This window comes from Gambusia affinis, linkage group LG21 (genome assembly GCF_019740435.1).
Source record: "Gambusia affinis linkage group LG21, SWU_Gaff_1.0, whole genome shotgun sequence".
Lineage (NCBI taxonomy): Eukaryota > Metazoa > Chordata > Actinopteri > Cyprinodontiformes > Poeciliidae > Gambusia > Gambusia affinis.
Window position 1 is genome coordinate 5460564 of NC_057888.1, and position 19550 is coordinate 5480113.

The window sequence follows — 19550 nt, forward strand, 5'->3', positions numbered from 1 at the left end:
TTTTAATGAAGAATGAAGGGCTGCAAGTACAAAACGGTTGGATGACTGGATGAACGAATGCTTGGATGGACACATGATGATAAATGATGCATGAATGGATGAAATAGTGGTTTGATAGATGGATGGATGAAACCAAGGGGTGAATGAATGAAGGAAAGAATCAAAGGATTGATAAATGCATGGAAAAACAAGTGGATGAATAGTTGGTAAGATGGATGGATGAAAGTACTTTTCCATCCGTTTCTAGACCTGGAAAGCCCTTAAATGAAATCCCAACCCATATTCATACAAATCTACAACACTAAGCTGCGGATCAGATGTTAACAGAGGAATCCTGAAGCCAACCTTTCTCTATGTAGTTCTTGGGGGCCCATTGCGGGTCTCCGTCGGCGTACGGGTCGTCAAACTTCAGGACGGTGCCTTCTTCGTCCTCGTAATCCACTGGAGGAGGAGGAGGCGGTGGGGAGTCGTCAAAGATAGGGAGGTCATCCGGCGGCGGGGGCGGTGGTGGAGTTGGGGTGTCTGCTACTGTTGGACAGTCAGAAGTTAACAATGAAAACTTGATTTATAGTTATGAAACAAGATGAGGGCGGCAGAGGGATCATGCAGAATCATTCAGGATTGTACCAACATGCAGAGGGAGCAGTGTTCATATCTGGTGAGCAGGCTCCAAGACATTAATATAAGTTACTTAATATTCTTTAAGTCTCCTGGAAATGTTCTCAGACATGCACATATGTTGTTTATTTACTTCTTAAACACTCAAAAGAACCCAGGTTATGTTTCAACTAAATTGTGTCTAACAGTTTATTTGACCATTTTCTTGTGACTTTTAATCAACTTAAGATTAATGGTCTACTAAATTAAAATTACTTCCAATATTTTAGACCTTCTTTTAGTGTTGTAGTTTGGCCGCCATCCAGCAGAGGGCGCCGCTGGTTATCCGTAAGCTGAGCCGTTGATATAAAAGCAAAGATGGCGGTGGGGACTATCGGAACGGTTAAAGAGAAACAGTCTAAAGACTGCAAGACACACTGTTTTGAAATATAAAAACACTCTAGCTCATTAATTTTCACCTTAATAGCGCTTCTGACCCAAAAATTACTGATTTGCTACGAAGTTGAGGATGGGATGTGACGGAAAGGGGGAGGTGATAACGGAGAAAAACTACAAACATGGCGCCAAAACGACGGCTGATTTTTAAAGCTGTCGAGAGTTAAAACGAACAAAGTTTTAATATTAATTTATATTACAAAAATAAATATACGTTTGAAACTGGTAGAGGGCGACAGTTCATTCTTAGTTGCCATACGTCTTTAATATTCAAAACTACAGAAATGCTAGAAAAGCGATGCATGCATCTGACGAATTATGTGTTTTTAAAGAGAGAGGACAGAACTTTCCAAATCTGCTGCAAAGACACAATAATGAGGCACCAGAGTCATAAAATGCACTTTGCATGCGGAAAAATGCTGAAATAAGTAGGAAGTAACCGAGAGTAGCCTATTCACTTACTGCTCTCTTGCATCCTGGCCACAAAGCCAGTGAGAGGTATCTGTGGAGTCAGCTGGGGCATGGGGGGAGGAGGAGGAGCGACAGACACTGAAGGCCAGCAGAGAAAGGACAGGAAGGCGAAGAGAGGCGAAAAACAGAGACGGGAGCCCATCAGTCATCATGTTCAACCCGCTACCCAGAAAACACACCAGAAAAGCGCGCTAAACGGTTCACATTTTCTCTTCTGAGTTATTTATTTGTTTTGTTTTCATCTCTGGATCACATTCAGCAACAGTTGAAAAGTTCAGACTGTGATGAGATTTCAAGGATCACTGGGGTCGGTGGATAAACTGCGGATTATGTTTGAATTCGGTCAGATTGTTCCCCTTTAAAAACAAAAGATGAATGTTACTATTCACCACAAGGGGTCGCTGTTTCTCCACGTTTACCCTTTAGCGAATAAGTCTTTAACTGGACAGATGTAAAGGGCGAGAGAATTCAGATCTGAAGAATGTGGATGTGTCTTTCAGCAAGAAAACACATTTAAATACCGGGGGGAGAAAATTAGAGAGATCAGTGTTAGGTTTAATAATTCAGTAAAAACTAAACGCAAACTATAATTTTAATTCTGTTCCACTTCATAGTAACGACTAGAATTCATAATCCCAGAAGTGAATCTACCTATTTATACCATACTTGATGTCATTACATAATAAGTGACTTTACAGTATGCAAATAAACAAATCATTCCTTTTGTGTATATAAATTTTCCCTAAAATTCATCAACATAGTATAATTTAAAGTACTTGTATCAACTCAGTATTGGCCGTTCGGTTCAAGCTAATGTCAATACAGTGTAGGGCTGATCTATTTTTGTTATTAATAATTATTTAGCAAAAGGTGCTTTATAGATTTGAAATACAGAATTTGAACCAAGTGAAGCTACAATAGTTATTTTCCCATCTTAAATGAAAAATGTCTATATTTTTTGTAAAGTTGTAGTTTAATTACTGCTCTGATTTGCCTTTTAAATCTGCATATTCCATTTAATGATTAAACTATTACTAAATTAGTTGATTTCATTAATCAATTATTCATGATTAATCACAATTAATTGTTTCAGCCCTGTTTATTATTAAAACATTGATTGGAGGTAAAGTTTAAAGGATTTCCAATATGTTGAAATAAAAAACCAAACAAGAAAACATGAAAAGAGTAGTGCTCTTTCTTTAAATTTGTGGATATTAGAGGTTACTTTTGGTGACTGTGTGTGATTTGAAAGATTGTGTCCTTTCATGCTTCTGTGTCAGCTCAGGGTTTAGTGTTAAAGATGGAGACAGAAGGGCCTTACTTGAGTTTTGGCCGTAGCCAGGAGTGCCTCCGTTAATATGAGGCTGCTGCTGCAGTTGCTGCTGCTGTAGCTGTAGCTGCTGCTGCTGCAGGGAGAACTGCGATGTGACCGAAGGCGCCCGGCGGTACGTGCCCGTGGCCGAAACCATAGAGACAGAGGAGTTGGAGGGGTTGTGCCGCGAAATCTGCCGCGAGATGGTTCCAAACTGGGACACTGGAGCGGGGCCCAGTCCTGGCCCGGAGGCCACCACTAGACACACCCAGAAGATGGGGAGAAAGGACAGGAAGGAACCAAGAAGGAGGAAGAGGAAAGGAAAAAACAGACAAAAATAATCAACACCATAAAGGTTACGGAGAGTTTTTAATAACCGATTAGAGCCCCACATTTTATTAAAACAACACCTAGACAGAACAAGAAGTTGAGCTTAGGGGAGCAATTAGGGCTGGACAATATGGCTGAAAAACATATCACAATGTAATCATTTCATATCAGTCGATACTGATAATTATTGATTAGGTTTTATTGTAAACATCTGAAATGCAGCCAAACTCGTGACGCGACTGTTCCCGTTTTATCCAGTTTTCACTCCGCACCATTCGTTTAATGTTGAGCAATTATGAGGCCGGAACCTTAAACTGCTGCTACGCAGGTTACTCAACAAGTGGTTGCTAGGTAACCTAAGAGTGAGTGCGTTGCTAGGTAACCAAGAGTGAGAGAGCTACTGTTCTGTTTGCTCATTTGTGCTGAAAAAATAGTTCCAGATTATTCTTAGAATGTCTTGTAAGCTAGCAGCTAGCGTCAATGTGCCCTCTGGTGGTCTCAGAAAAAAAAACACTTTATTTTTATAATCTTTTATGAGTTTATTGGACTGTACAAGACCATATATCAAACACTAATTTAATACTCTAGACTGTTGTACAAGGGCACACACATTTACTTTTTATTTGCAGAAGCAATCTTGCAAAATGCGGTTAGAAAGCTTTTATCTTTATTTCTTGTGAATCTCTAAATCGTATACTATTCTTACAATTACAATGACATACAAAAAGAAATTTATATTAGCATATGGGTAAATTAGCGTATCGCGCAAGGAGATGCCGAGCAGCTACAGCATTCCCTCTGCCTACATCTCCCAGAATGCTGTGCAGTTCTAGTTTTGAGTTGTGAATATTCTACACTATATCAGAAGCATCATCTGTTTATACTGATCGTGTGTTATTAATTTACTGTCCAGCCCTATGATTAATATAAATAAACAATATTACAGAGGCAAACATAAAGAAACTGACCATTAAATGTGTCTCAGAAGCAGAGATGAAGTGAGAAATAAGCAGAGGAGCAGCACAAAGATCGAACCAGTCCTAAAAATAACTTTCCATTCCAGTCTGGGTGTGTTTGGTAGAGCAAAAAGCATCTCAAACATTTCCTGTTTCATATTTCTTCACAATATTCCATCTCTCAGGAGAACAAACTCTCAAACTGGAAACGGGCGGGACCAGAGGAAGTTAATCTTCGAAGGAACACAAACAAACGTCTCCGCGCTGTCAGCAGCGGAGGTAATTACAGCTGGAAGAGGGCGGCGATATCCAGAGGAGAAAACCTGCAAGTGATCATCTCGATGCAGAATTCAGATTTTGTTTGGTTTATGTATCAAAGAGCTGCAACAAAATCCCACATTCAAACCCAACCGCACTCGGATCTGGAGTCATTATTCCTGAAAGACCAATGTTCACTGTAAGCTAACTAGCTCTAGTTAGGATTAAGAGGTCCACTGGTTCCCTTCATGCTGGCATGATGCTGCCACCACCATACCTCGTTGTGGAGATGTTTCCTGAACTTCATCTTCACACCACTTTGCATTGATTTGTGACATAAAACCTCAACAAAACACATTGAATTCATGTTTTGATTAGAAAACCATACAGAACATCACCGTCACCACAGGAGAGATGCTTCATATGAAAAGTGAATGTGATTCTTAAAGGAGGCAAGTGTATGAATATGATTGGCTGATATCACCAACCTTCTCTGCACCAAATAAAAGTTTTTATTTAATTAAAAGACAATCTGCTCTGCTTGCAGTAAAGAAGACACCCAGAAGAACGGCGCAGCCTTGATCCACCACCAGCGACGGAGGAAGTTCTGGAGCTGATTTAGTCTCACCTACGGCTGGATAAGGAGGAGGAGGTGGAGGAGGAGGCGGGGCCATCCCACCCATGGGAGGAGCAGGTGGAGGAACGCCAGGGGGAGGGAGAGGTGGAGGAGGAGGCGGGGCCATCCCACCCATGGGAGGAGCAGGTGGAGGAACGCCAGGGGGAGGGAGAGGTGGAGGAGGAGGCGGCGGGGCTCCCGGAGGAGCCGGCACGAACGGGACTGAAAGAGGGATTAGCGTTACTGGAAGCGGAAACGGAGAGAGAGAGAGCGGAACCTCTGCACCTCCGTTACATAACATCAGAACCACTGGGAAGCCTTCGGATGCCGACGGAGCGTTTCCACGGCAACCGGCTCGCGGATTGAATCCTGAAGCTGCAGCAGAAGCCTAAAAAGGTCCTGCCTCATCTGCAGAAAACCAGCCTTCACCAAGGTCATGGTGTAAATATAGACTGCAGGTTGATCTCCATAATTAACAGATTTCCATAAAATCACTGAAAACTCACTAATTAGGATAAAAACATACAGAGATGTTGTCTGTTAATTTTGATAATACCTTATAGATGACAAAAAAAAGATGCTCAGAATATATGAAATTGCATCAAACCATTGAAAAAACAAAATCACGGGGAAAAAAAAATTATGACAGTTTTCCAACAAACGACAAATCCAACCTACTAATAGAAAACTTAGTGGAAGGAAAAACATAGTGTGTCGCTACAAAGTCAGAACTGTTTTCACTGCAAGTATATTTTTAATACTTTTTTACGGTTCATATAAGACAAAATTAATTTATAAGTAACTTTTCAGAAAGATATAAGAGCTTGTTGTAAGTTTCCTTAATATTCTAGTTTTACTGGCAGATTATTTAGTTTATAACACTGGAAAAATGTATTGTTATAAGTAAAATAATATGGCAGTGGAACTAGTATTTTTTTAAATTTTTGAAATCAGTATTAAGGCGTCATTGATTGAAAACAAAGTCCAACATCTTGATGAAAAGTTACTCATGAGTTACTTTTGTTTGAGTTCAAGTGTACTAAGATTAGTTTTGTGTTTTTGCAGTGTTCTCTGGTTCACTAGTAACATAACCAACATATTTTTGTTTGTTACGTTTAGTTCTCAAATGGGATTAGCTTGCTGATGTCTCCGTTCGTCCAACTTTTTCTACCACAGCTTTTCCCGCCACTAAACTTTCCTGAAGGAACAACGTCTTTAGAGAGATGCCGATTTAATTTCCTGCCCACAGCACCAAAAAATTAACATCTGATCTAATCGCCATGGTAACACCGAGCCAGACTAAGGCAGTACTGTCAAAAAGGAAGGTGATCGGCACCAGAACCAACATCTGAGCTGAACAGGGAGTAATGTGGACCTTTAGCTAAATAGGCCTCTCACAGCTTGGCCTATTTATCCAGTGGGACAGGGAAGCAGCTGCGCCCAGAACACAATGGGTCTTAATAATCCCCGACTGCTGAACACAAGCTTTGTGCTGAATAGTCCTAAAGTCCTTTTATAGGCTAAAAATCAACATTATGTATTTGAAAACCACCAGAGTGGAGAAACGCACTGTATGCAGATGAACCGAGGGTTTGTTTATTTATTCGTTTCAGGTTACTCTGCCGTGGAGAGAGAGAGACAGGGAAGGTGACCGGAGGGGTAGGTGTTGCTCACCTGGTCCAGAGTTGGGGATGGAGGGCGTCGGCACGGCGATGGGAATGCTGCTGCCGCTGTTCTCCCTGCTGCTGCTTCCCCCGCTGCTTCCACTGAAAAAAATACATTCTAATTTAATTCCACTTTTTATTCAGAAGGTTATGTACACGCAGAGAATAACAAAAATGTTGAATAATGTTAATAATGTTGCAATAAGCAAGTAACCAGTTAATCGTGTCATAAATTAAAATGAGCTTGATCATTTCCATTCTGATGACAATTTTCTTTAGACTTCGTAATCCATTTTATTTGTGATTTTGCTCAAGTTTTATTTTAGATATGCAAAATATCCTCCGGTTCCAGATTAGATTAGTTTATTGGTCTTTGAAAAGGGAGAACTACTATGGTTTCATGAATATATTTCTTAGAAAATTGTCTCAAAACAACAATATTATAATTTATCGCAATAATCACTGGGACAATTTATCATCAGGCATGTAGAAATAGTAATCACTAACCGTTTTGAACAAAAAATTTGACACGTTTACAGTTTCTGTTTTAGGAACTCCAGATTTACTGGAACTTGGGTTGCTAGGTAACGGGCTGGCTTCCCTGGGGTTGCTAGGTAACGGGTAGGTGCCTGCTGATTTGTGACGTTACATTTGAAAGTTTTTGAAATGGCTCATTTTCAAGACACCAAAAAATATGTAACTTACCGCCAGAAAATGGCTGGATGTTTTTTTTAAGCACTTGGGTTGCTTTTAGAAGCAGTAGAAACCAAATAAAAACGTTCAAAATGGGAATTTTGGATAACAAGTAGTCAAAAATGACTGGATAACACCCTCCCAAAAAAATGTATAATCACCCATTTTCCACATTGTCTCCAGCATAAAGCTACATTTACTAATTCTTGAATTAACTTTAAGTGATAAATGCCCTAAAAACATTCATAAACAGAATATTTCTTGGAATTAGAACAGAAGTTTGGAGTCTTCATTGTTTTAGGACGGGATTGCAGCAGGGTTAGATGTACAGTAAGCGCTGGCCTTGATAAAATATAGGACATCTGATTGGAGAATGTGTGTCAGCTCTGTTACACGCTGCCTTTCACCTCGGGGCTTTTAGATCAGCAGTCTGGCAAGCTAAATCCCCTCCTGCTATCTCGCTCTCTCTTTCAGCCTGGCCTTGATCCCAGATTTGTTTGTTTTTTTTACTTCAACCCAACATCCAAACATTTCCATTTCATTCCTGCACTCCGGTTGACCCTTGCTGCCTCTCACCCCGGTGACCGCAGCTCAACTCTTCGAGGGGATTCCTTACGCGTCTCCCTGGACTCTTATGATTCTTTCCTTCCCGCTGAACCGACCACCGCTACATCTCTTTATCCACTTCTCCCCCCATCCTGTCTGACTCGCATCAATCAACCCCCCACGGCTCTAAACGCGCAAAGAAAAGGGTCACCGCCTCTAAAATTAGGCTGGCGGCAGTGAGAGCAAAGCATCAAGTCAGCAGATTCTCATCCTGAAAAGTTTACCTTAATTAAATCACTAAAACTCAAAATTACAAAACTCAAATACCCAGAATTCACAGCTATTTTAAAATTCAATATAGTTTATTTATATTGCGCCAATTCATAACACGTCATCTGGATGACATTTCAGAAAAATAAATAACTTTTTTCCTTAAATTAACCCCTTTAAATTCTACATCCACTGGAATGGATGCGATATATTTCTGGGTTTAAAGCTGCAGTATGTAACTTTTATAAAAACATATTTTATATATATTTGTTAAAACTGTCACCATGTTGTGATAATTTGTTGAGACAGATAATCTGTGAAAACATTGATCTCCTCCAAATCCACCCTGAGCCACTACTGCGGTTTAAAGAAATATAACGTTACTGACCAAAAAACAACCAATCAGAGCCAGGAGGCAGGTCTTAGCGCTGTTAATCACCCTCATGTACTCACTGAAAAATGTGGTAAAGGCAGACAAAGAACTTGCTGTGAAATTAAAACAATTTATCTACCGTCATCGATAGCTAAGCTAATTAGTCTGAGCACTCATGACAGACTGTGTTAAAAGGAGCACAGCAGAGAAAACAGGAAGTTATTGTGATTGGCAGCACTAAGACCCGCCTCCTGGCTCTGATTGGTTGTTTCTATTTAGCACCATTTAGCACTGGCAGAAGGCAGAGGACCTTGATCTTTTGACAGAGTATTTGTCTCAAAACAAACTGTCACAACATGAGATTTTCAACAAACATGTAAAAAAAAAAAAAAAAGTACATATATTTAATGAAAAGTTACATACTGGAGCTTTAAACCAATAAAAAAAGAAAAAGGATTTTGTCATCTGATTGTCACGGTCATCTGCAATGACAGACTGGGGATTTGACATTATGAACATTTTGTTTCTACAGTCCGGAAAGCAGAAACCTACAGATGAGTGGAGCCGTCTAAACCAATCCGCTGGTAACCATTTTTCTCCCACAACAACAACAACAGTCCTGTTCTCCAACAGCAATAATATCAGACACCATAATGGCTGCTGCGCTACACATTAAGGTCCAACAGGAGCTTAAATTCAGCTGAGACTGATGAGCTGAATAAGCCCAACTGATCCCAGGCCAGCATAATCGAATCATGCTAGCATGGTGGTCATATTAGCAGCAGCTATACTGCGTCAGGCTTTTAAACAAAAGCTAAAGCAGCTTTAGGCCACACTTTAGCAACAGTAATGCTGAGCAGACACAAATTCTGCACATTTGTTTTGTTCTTCGTCCAAAAATGTGAAGTCAGTAGAAGAAAGAGAAGGAAGTCGTGGGGTATTTTTTTTACCATCACAGTCAGCATAAATAGCTTTTTAGCTAATGAGACCGATTCGTTCACTCATAAGTCAAGTTTAATGAAAGCGCAGCCGCAGCGTGCAATGCTCTGCACGCAGCATTAGTTTTTCCCCTCATATCAAGTCGCCCCTCACATCCGAGGCTTTTACAGATATTAATATCAGAGATTCTGACCGTGGTAAGAGCCACTTCAAGCCTCGTCAGACAAAAACAGGGTTTAGTGCGGCAGAAAAAAAGAGAAAGAAGTGTGAACGCACACTAAGCTGCTGAGGCAAATGAAGAGATTAAAACTTTCTGACATGGAGACGTTTTTCACACAGCAGTGAAACGCCGGCAGCATTTTTCTGAACAGTTTAAACGTTCAGATCACACTTGAGATTTGTTCTTTTATACGTTTTGGAATATTTTAGAGTTTTATTCATCATGAATTTTTTTCTATGAATTCGTTTTTTTGCATGATTTTTGTGGTCACAATTTGCGAATTTGACTGCAGTATGCAAACTTTTAGCTTCCGAATAATTTTTTTAGCTTCACAATTATAATTTAAAAAAAAATTTCAGTTTCAAATATTTTTTAAAAACGCCGAGTATTTTCGGCTTCAAAATTATTTTTTAATTTTTTTTTCCAGTTAAATTTTTTTCAACTTAAAATTAAACAATTTTTTTGAGGAACTTCAAACTTATTTCCCAGTTTCAGAATTATTTTTCATTTTGATTTATTTTAGAGCATTTTTTCTGTCTTAAGACTATTTCAGCTTTAAAATAATTTCTGAAATATATTTCAGCTGCACATCTTTGCAACCATTTGTGCTTTTTTTGCTTTCAAAGTATTTTCAGCTTCAAAATTATTATTTTGTTCGTCAGTTTAATGTTTTTCAGCTTCAAAGAAAACAACAAAAAAAACTGTATGGCAGTTTAAATGCATTTATTTCGAAACTTTAAAAAAAATGTTTCAGCAAAATTATTTTTTAAATTATTTGTCAGTTTCCAAAAAAAATTTCAGTTTCAATTTTATGCAAAAAAAAAGAAAAGAGTTTTTCTGTTACAAATATTTGTTTTCCAGCATCAAAATGAGTTTTTTTTTTATTATTTTTTTTTTTTATCAAACTTGATGGCACCAATTTAGCCCCATAGAGAGCCTCATAGGTTGTAGTCAGAACAATGACAGTAATAGGAACAACTCAATGTGATATATTATACATTTGGATCTTATCAACCCAGAGCCGGGTCGTTGTGATAATGGAGAAGAAAGCAGGGAGTAAATCCTGACTGTCATCAGTGCTGGAACATCCAGTGAGTCCATCAGTCCCTCTCTCACGTACCTGTGCGTGCGTTGTCTCTGGTTGAGTGACGCCGTGCGTCCGGGGCTGTTCTGCTGGCCGCCCAGTCGGGCCGGACTGGTCATGTAGTCGTTGGGGACCGTAGGCGGCTTCACCGGCTCCAGCGTTTTGTACGGCGTGTTGCGACTGCAGCAGCCACACAAAAAAAATATATATATTAACAAAAACAAAAATAAAAAAAACCCACCAAATAAATACTGAACATATAATACATTTATAATCACATTTTAGTTTGGTATTTTAGTTATATTGATATTGCTAAAAATACAAATTACAACTTCAATAATTTAGAAAAATAGGAATTTGGTGTACAAATGTAATTTATTGTGGCTTGTCACATGTTTGGTCTTGTGTATATATATATATATATATATATACATACATACATACATTTACACAAATATTTAAGGAAATATTTGTTAAAAAGTTAACTTTCTTTTGATTAACTATTGAAAATAATGTTTAATATGTCTTGTGCTATATAAATTAAGTTTGCTGATGGCTACAAACAAATGTTGTTGGACATTTTTCCAAATATTAGTGAGGAGTGTATGTATAATTATGACTCACAATACAATCAAATATATGAAGCCAATTATTTTTTATTTTTTTAAAATCACCATTTTTTCATTTATGATTCCCCCACCCAAAAAAATTATATTCAATAATAATAGTAGCCAAAGAAATTTACATAATTTTTAAAAATAGAGGTACAAGTTTCCAACAAAAAAATCCCAAAATGCTACAATAAATAATCTTATTTATCCTCGTTAACCGTTCTGTAATTAAAGGATCAGTCCAACTCTGAGGAAACTGGACGGGCCGTCTTACCCAAGCGTGCCTCGCCCCGACATCGGCGGACTGGGCGGTTTCTGTGTTGGCGGATTGGTCCTGGACAGCGTTCCCGCTCTGACTGCCTGATTGTTTCCATGTTGCTGTGGTGGAAGAAAAACAAAACAGTTGCTTCATTTTACAAAACTCCTACAGACAAAATTAGATGATAATTACTTCTGTGACTGGAATTAAATGTTGCAGGCTGCTCAGACGGCGTATTTCTGTTGGTATTGAACTGTGGTCACATAATCTCACCAAACAGCGTACCTGAATTAAGCATGTAATCTGGATTTACATTGAAAAACATAAGAAATTATTGCATTTTTGACATGTATCTGAGCTGTCTGAGAAGCCTGGAAGATTTACCTCAACTACAAAATGTTTAAGGACTTTTTCAGGATCTAGATTTTGTTTGTTTTGGGGTTTTTTCTCCCACCATACCAGTTGCAGTGCTAATCTAGTACTCATGCTTCCTCAGCAGCCAATATTCTTTCATCAGCAAACCACTGGCTTCTATCTTAGCACCAACTTTGTTTTAGGCAGCAGTTTTGTCAACGGCTGGATCAGAAAGTTAGAAATTAAATCAGATGTCTAGAGGAATAGTGAATCATTAATTGAGCGAAATGACTCAATAAGGCACAAATTTGAGCATTTCTCTGTGTACTAACCATGTCTATTCCAGCAATGTAATACATGTTCAGAATTTACAATTTCCCCAACTTTACCTACATTTTACAAATTGCTTATTTTCATTCCTTAGTTGCCTGCTGTTGCTAAAAAGCTTCAAAAGCCAAACTAGAAATAACTTTTACAATGTTGGTCACATGTCTATTTTGCTATGTCAGCTGTAGCAGACATTCATAAACCTTTTTCATTATACAACAAAATTTAGGGTTAAGATGACTTACTGACTTTATCAACCAGATTTCATTATGCACTTCTGTTTCCATGAACCATGTGTAGTTCACACTCTGGCCACCAGGTGGTGTCAATGCAGTTGGCATTTGTATGAATCGGAGAGTTATTTATTGCAAAATAAAAAGGTATTTGTGCCAACCCGAAAGCACTAATCACAAATATTGGTTCTGCTAATGCACTAGAGCAATACGTTATTTAGCAGAAGTTATTGCTAAATTGCTATAGCAACAAGGCACTCAGCAGAAGCTAATGCTAAAAATGCTATAGCAACACTAGATGCACCAGAAGCTAATGTTAAAATGTTGTAATAACACTATAGCAACATAGCATTAGCAGGAGCTAATACTACAACAGTATAGCAATGCTAAGGTTCTACATTCAGCAGAACTTAATGCTAAAATATTGTACTAACACTGTAGCAACAGTATTTAGCAGAAGCTAATGCTACAACACCATAGAAACGGTATAGCAGCATGGTATTAGCAGAAGCTAATGCTACAGCTACAACACCATAGAAACGTTATAGCAGCATGTAGCATGTACACTATGGAAACACTATAGCAACACAGTATTTAGCAGACACTAATGCTATAATACTATAGTAAGGTTATAGAAACAGTAATGGTGTTTAACAGAAGCTAAAACCAAACGCTATAGCAACACAGTCCTAAGCAAAAGCTAATTGCAAACTTAAACCATATGGGTGGCCACCATGTTTCAACGATACAATGTGTTACAACAGCTTATTCACAACAAAAGAGTTATGTAGCTAATTAGCATCAATCGTCCATAAAGGATTAAGCAACCAAGTAACGTGAATGAGTTTTAAAACATGGACTGGAGGTGGGTTTACAGAGATCAACAACCAATTAAAACATAACAAACTGGACCAAATCTACTGATTGCTTTGAATTTATAGCACCAGTACAAGTGTAACACTGAAACAGCTATGGTGGAAAAGTCCTAAATTACAGCTAATTTACAAAAATGGTTGGTAAAGAGAAAGTGGGTACTATGGGATGTTTTTGTTTTTCCACAGGAAGGACTACAAGTTGGTTAACATGGGAAGCAACAACATTACTTCACACTTACAGGGATCTGATGGGAAAGGGAACAAATAGAGGACTAAACAAAACGGGTCACATAACAGACTACACTTACCTTGGCTTTTAGCCACTTAGCATGGAAGAAGAAAATATGAGCAAAAATAGAGAAACAGAAAGAGGGCATGTCAACGTAGCCATGTAATTCCTTGTTATTTACACTGAGTCAACATTTTTGCAACACTAGGGAGGGTCAGCAGTTACATGCTACGCAACCAGAGGAAAACACAGTGGGTCCAATAACCCAGAACCATTCCAAGTCCTTAAAGTCAAACTCCAAAGAAATCTAACTATCTAATCAAGAGGTTTTAGAAGCAGAACCAGAAGGTTTTTCAGCTAACCTGACTTTACCTGTGAGCAGACGATCAAATATGAAAATGATTAAATATTTTATTGGTCTGTAAACAAACATATAATTGGTTCTAATAAGTGCAAGAATTTGTTGGGGAATGATTCAAAGAGTGGAATGATTCAAAGTTGGCCACTTTTAACACCAATACATAGTTCTCATGTGACGTCACCCTTACGGGAACTTTGTAGCTGGCAGCCATGTTGATAGGTATCTGTAATTAATTGTCTTGACAGTTGCTAAGGAGTTGCCGTGACAACTTAAAGCTAGCTCTTGCTAACTTTTAAACAATAAGTATAACTATTAAGTCAAACTTTTTTTCTATATACTTTCTTTTTCTTGGTCTCAAAGCCATGGTTTATTCATGCTTTGCACTGCGCTAGCCTACCAAGATGGAGGTTCTGTGGTGCGGACCACATCTGGTTCTGACTGGTGGGAACTACAAGCAAGATGGAGATCCTAAAGAGGTTTGACTCTAGATCAGACAAGGTCATGGTTTCCATTTCAAGCAACTTGACGGTTGAACACTTTACCAAAAGTTTGTCATTTTTATTCTTTAACCCCTTAAAAAGGAGAACATTGATATCATTTTATTGATGATATCAATAATATTCAACCCAGATTTTCTTCTCTATTTCAGTGTCTTCCTTAATCAGAATATCCCCCATTCACAAAATTCAGGTTTTTTGATCCAATCCAATCCAATTTTTTTTTTTTTTTTTTGCAATTGTTCATCCTATATATTAAATTCATCAGCAACCAGACTTATGTGTGAACAGTTTCCACATAAGCACAAGAAATTTAGACATTACACAACAGTTCATAGTTTTTGGAAGTAATAATAGATGCCGCTGTTGATGTATCGATTTTAAACTTGAGCATTGGGAGCCGACAGCTTTGTCACAAGATCATAAAATAAAATAAAACTACAAAATATCTACATCTAAAACTTCTAAATGAAAAGTGAGAATCAGTGTGTTTCTACATTCTCTATTTTCAAGTGAAGACCAACAATAATGTTTAATTGTCACAGTTTTGGCAGCTTTAGTTTACATCCTGGTATCGAGGCGAGCCAACGCTGCAGTTAAGCTACAGAGTCAAGTGGCTCATCTATAATGCAGTTTCCCTGGTGGCCTCTGCAGAAAGCTGTACGATAAAGAGACCCAACTTGGAGCAAAACTGTGGCATCATCAGCCTCTTTTCAGAAAAATAAAGCCATTTAACTCAGCCGATTTAACTCAGATTTCACATTCAGATTAATCTCTCCCATCGGCTCGCGAGCAGATTCAATTTACTATCTAGGTCACGGTGGAAATGCCGAAACCGCGGCGCCTCATCTGAATGGGAAACGCTGCATCTGTTCTGCTGAATCAGTGTGGAAATGTTTCGGTGATCGATATCAGGTTCGTCAGGACTTGGGCATGTTGAGTTTGGATAAATGCAGAGCTACAGGAGAGTCTGTGAATCTCTAAATAATGCAGTTTGGTCTTTTTATTGTTAAAGGAAACCAAACGCTTAAATGGTGCTAAAAGAAAGAGAAAGAATCCAGCTCATTTCCACGATATCTGCCAACAGGGCATCTAGATAAAGGATCTCAGGCCCAAGACTTCCTGCTGTGGGCATCACTTTCAGAGAAGAAACAAGAAAAACTTTTAAAAAATCCAACTGTTTACACATTCAGTTGTATGTTTTAATGCTCCAACAAACAATTATTTTCACAATCGCTTATTCTGACAATCAGATAAAAGAAACGGGCACATTCTGCAGATATTCTACTTTAACCACTAAGCTTTTTATATGAAATACATTAAAGAATGCAAATAAACTAATAATTCGATTCCTTTTTTGAATAAGGTACTTGAAATTTGAAGTGGAGTGCATAACACTGGGATAACACTATTGTGAATATGAAATAATGCCGTCTTGAACATGAAGGAGTCTTCATAAATTTTTACCACGGTTATCATGAAGTCTCATTTGGTAAATAATGACACTTTTAATGCAAAATTGCACAAAAAGTTTCATTAAAAGTGTCATTAATCTGTTTATTTTTTCCATTTACTCATTAATAACTGGATAGCAAAAGGTCCTAAATGAGATTTTTTTTGCAGGATTTGAACCAGGTGAAGGTAAAAATGCTACTGGAGGAGTTCAGAGTAAAACATAATTACAGAGTCAAGATTTTTAAAACTTTAAATGCAAAATGTATATAATTTTGTACATTTTTAGCTTAATCACAGCTCTGACTGTGTTGTTCTTTCAGCTAAATTGCATTTTTTACATCTACAACTCCACTAAATTATTCGATTTGCTAAATTCATCACGATTAATCGTTTCAGCCCCAGTTTGAAGTATCAGATCAGGAGTAGTGTTCATCTGTAAGGCGGTCTGTTGGTGACATAATGACATTTATGCCTCCTGTCAGATTATGTCCAATCTCGTCATTCAGGAATCCAGCTGGGATGACGTCAGGGTTTTAAAATTAGATGTTAGATGTCCCTGGATTTACAAAACGCCCCGACTGAAGTGATTCAGCTGCTGTAAAATGAACGGATTGACTATTTAAAGTGTATATTAAGCATGTTATATTAGTATGGTTAGCATCCTTTGAGTGTATAAACTCTAAAACAGGTGATTTAGTGAAAGAACAACAAAGTCAAAGATGCAACCAAGTCAAAACTATACAAAAAAATCTGCGTATTTTACATTTAAAACAAAGAAAAGCACACTAATCAAATACTGTTGCATTTTAGGCAATACAATGCTCATTTTCTTATTTAAAAATGAATTTATTTGTATTTGTAATGCATTTTTGGCATTTTATAACAAAGGCTTAAAAGAAAAATCTGCAGAATGTGCAAATTTTTATGCGATTAATCGTCATAATAACTGATTCATCATGTTTTATTTCTGAATCTGATTGCAGGATTATGTGTCAAATAAATCAACGTTTAGGCCAAAATCCACCCTCAGGCGGATATTTTGATTTTATCCATAAACATTAATTAAAGTCCCCCCACCACATCATTGATTCTGGTCAGTAAGTAAAGCATGTCACCACTGAGAGGCTGACATAAACTAATACAGATTATTGACATCAGGTATTGATTGGCTCTTTGGACGGTGACGTAAACAGATTAGAAGAAGTTTAGCCATGAAGACCACAGCAGCAACATGGATTGGTTTTTATGTTTCCCCACACAGACAGATGAAATCTAGCATTTCTGCAACCGCATACATTAGAAAATCCAGTTTATGCTATAAGAATTTTCTATTATAAGAGCAAAACAAAAAGATCGCAGGTTTTCTGGATTAATTAACTTCAAAACTGGTTGCTAATTAAATCCATTTGACGGCTGCCATCGATTGTCTGACTGATGGGACAGAAGACACTCTGGAGACGGGACAGACGCGGGGAAACGTCGGGAATTATGCCACTGTGTTGGGACAAATTTCTGACCCTGACGCTGAGAGAGGTTTATTGCATCAAAAAGCTTCCTGAAGACCTTTTAGATCTGACTGACTAAGCTGGCTGATATCTAAATAACTCCACAACAAGATTATGAGGATCTAAGTGCTCTGAAAAATCTTGCAAATTCGCCTCTGTTGCCTCTTTCACAAAGCTCTGAGAACAGATCGGTTTTCTGAAAGCTGCATGATGCAATCTCTTTACGGTTCATCTCCTCCCCCGTTTGGTTCCCACCAACCCACATGCAAACCTTTTCCCTGGGGGCCAGCGGGTTTGGGGGGGGGGCTTTGTGAAGATGAAAGAGGAAGTACAAGAGAGAGAGAGCAGAGCGTGAACGAGGTAAAGATTTGAAAATAGTGGTATGAGAGATCCCTTGTTTCTTCTCTTTTTTTGTTTCAGATTATGTTGTTTTGTTTTTTTAAAATGGACGCATTATGCAAAATTAACGTTTTGTATCTCAACTGCTTCTAAAAACAGCCAAATCTCCTAAAAAAGAATTTATTTGGAGTTTAGAAAATGAGCCGTTTTGAACCTTCCAATTGCTGGGTCACATTCTGTTACCTAGCAACCTAAACTGAGTCTAGGGTTACTTAGCAACCCAAGCGGAATTCCAGCACATTTTTGTTTTTTAAAACTTTTACTCCACTAAATTTTACAGTAAGTCTCTGTACTTTATACTTCACTACATTTCTACAAAGCGCCACATTACCTCCAAGTGCGTTTATCTTGTGTTGAATAAAACCTATTAGAGGCATAATTCCTCACTTTCTCACATTTGGCCAGGTTGACTTGTCTGATATTGGAATTTTTTGGATGATCCAAGACATTTATATTTTACAAGAAAGCAAAAGCTGAAGAAAACTGTAAGGGGACAAAAACAGAAAGGAAGTGGTAGACCTGAACCAACAGATATCTTACATTTTAAAGAGTCCCAGATGTTTGTAAAGTTAAGGAAAACCTTGAAAGCGCTCACCTTCACCCCGTGGCCAACATCGTCCAGGACATTGTAGTCAATCGGCTTCCTGATGTACCTGACGGGCCGTTCCAAGTTGGCCGGAGCGACGATCTTATGAGTCCTCGTTGTGTTTTTGTTGGTGGTGAGGATCCCGATCTCCCGCCTGGCAACCTTCTCCTTGTGTATGTCCACCGTCTGAAAACAGTAGAGGAAGTAGAGCGGTGATGAGATGAAGTGATGAAGAAGGTTTAATTAAATGTTTTTCCATCAGAATCTCATATTTATACCAAGCATCAATTCAGTGAGCGGCTGTTTTCTGAGTGGTCCTAGCACTTGACGTGTATCCATTTAACGTATCCATTTACTTTGGGACTGTAAAAACTGCTTTTTGAAAAAGCACAAGGGTCATGTCCCCTCCCAAAATAATGTCAGCGGTGTCTGACAACAATATTATTGATTATTTCACCTTCTTCTGCGCAGCGTTCAACACTGTTGACCATGACGTATTATTGTAGCGACTGGAAAGCTCAGTCAGACTTTCCGGTCCAGTATTTGACCAGTTGGAGTTTTACCAAAAGAAAAGGGACTTTTTTGTATCAATATGTATTTTCCCACAAGTCTGAATCGAAAGTGATCTGCGCCATCTTAGTAGGCAAGCACAGCGCAATGGATTCAAGACCAACAAAGAGAAAAGATATTGTCACTCTTGACCAATGTGCAAGAGGAAGATACAAGACTCGTACGAGACGGAGAAGGAAAATATGTCAGACGATGTGTGAACAGGAAGGCTGCGTACAATATGGAGGAGCATACTTTGTAAAGAACGTACAAACTCTTCGTGTGAATAACAGGGTTTTGGTCACTGGCAGAGTAAGTACATGTATAAACAAACACGTAGGCTACATGTCAGTCTTAGCTAGCAGACAGAAACTACATTAGCTAAGCTAATTTAGTTAGCTTAGCAATAAGAACTAAAGTAAATATCACTGATATTTATCTTACTATCACAAAGGGGTGGGTAGAGTACTCAAAAATTGTAAACAAGTAATAGTTGTAATGTACTTAAATTGTTTATAAGTTAGA

At 38.2% G+C, this 19550-nt stretch overlaps 1 protein-coding gene across 17 annotated transcripts in view; it reads right to left on the reverse strand.

Annotated features, from left to right (window-relative positions):
• The window catches only part of abi1a (abl-interactor 1a), a 51603-nt gene that overhangs the window by 2671 nt on the left and 29382 nt on the right, over positions 1-19550 (reverse strand). Inside the window, exons 3-11 of one of the 17 annotated variants that reach the window (XM_044104076.1) lie at positions 18486-18662; positions 13753-13767; positions 11671-11774; positions 10822-10965; positions 6671-6762; positions 5009-5218; positions 2846-3094; positions 1516-1602; positions 346-525 (exon numbers count right to left, since the gene is read on the reverse strand). In XM_044104076.1, the coding sequence (XP_043960011.1) occupies positions 346-525; positions 1516-1602; positions 2846-3094; positions 5009-5218; positions 6671-6762; positions 10822-10965; positions 11671-11774; positions 13753-13767; positions 18486-18662 (1258 nt within the window). Of the gene's footprint in view, positions 1-345; positions 529-1515; positions 1603-2845; positions 3095-5008; positions 5219-6670; positions 6763-10821; positions 10966-11670; positions 11775-13752; positions 13768-18485; positions 18663-19550 lie in introns of all 17 variants that reach the window. The other 16 variants (XM_044104075.1, XM_044104079.1, XM_044104078.1 and 13 more) reach the window with 16 other exon arrangements.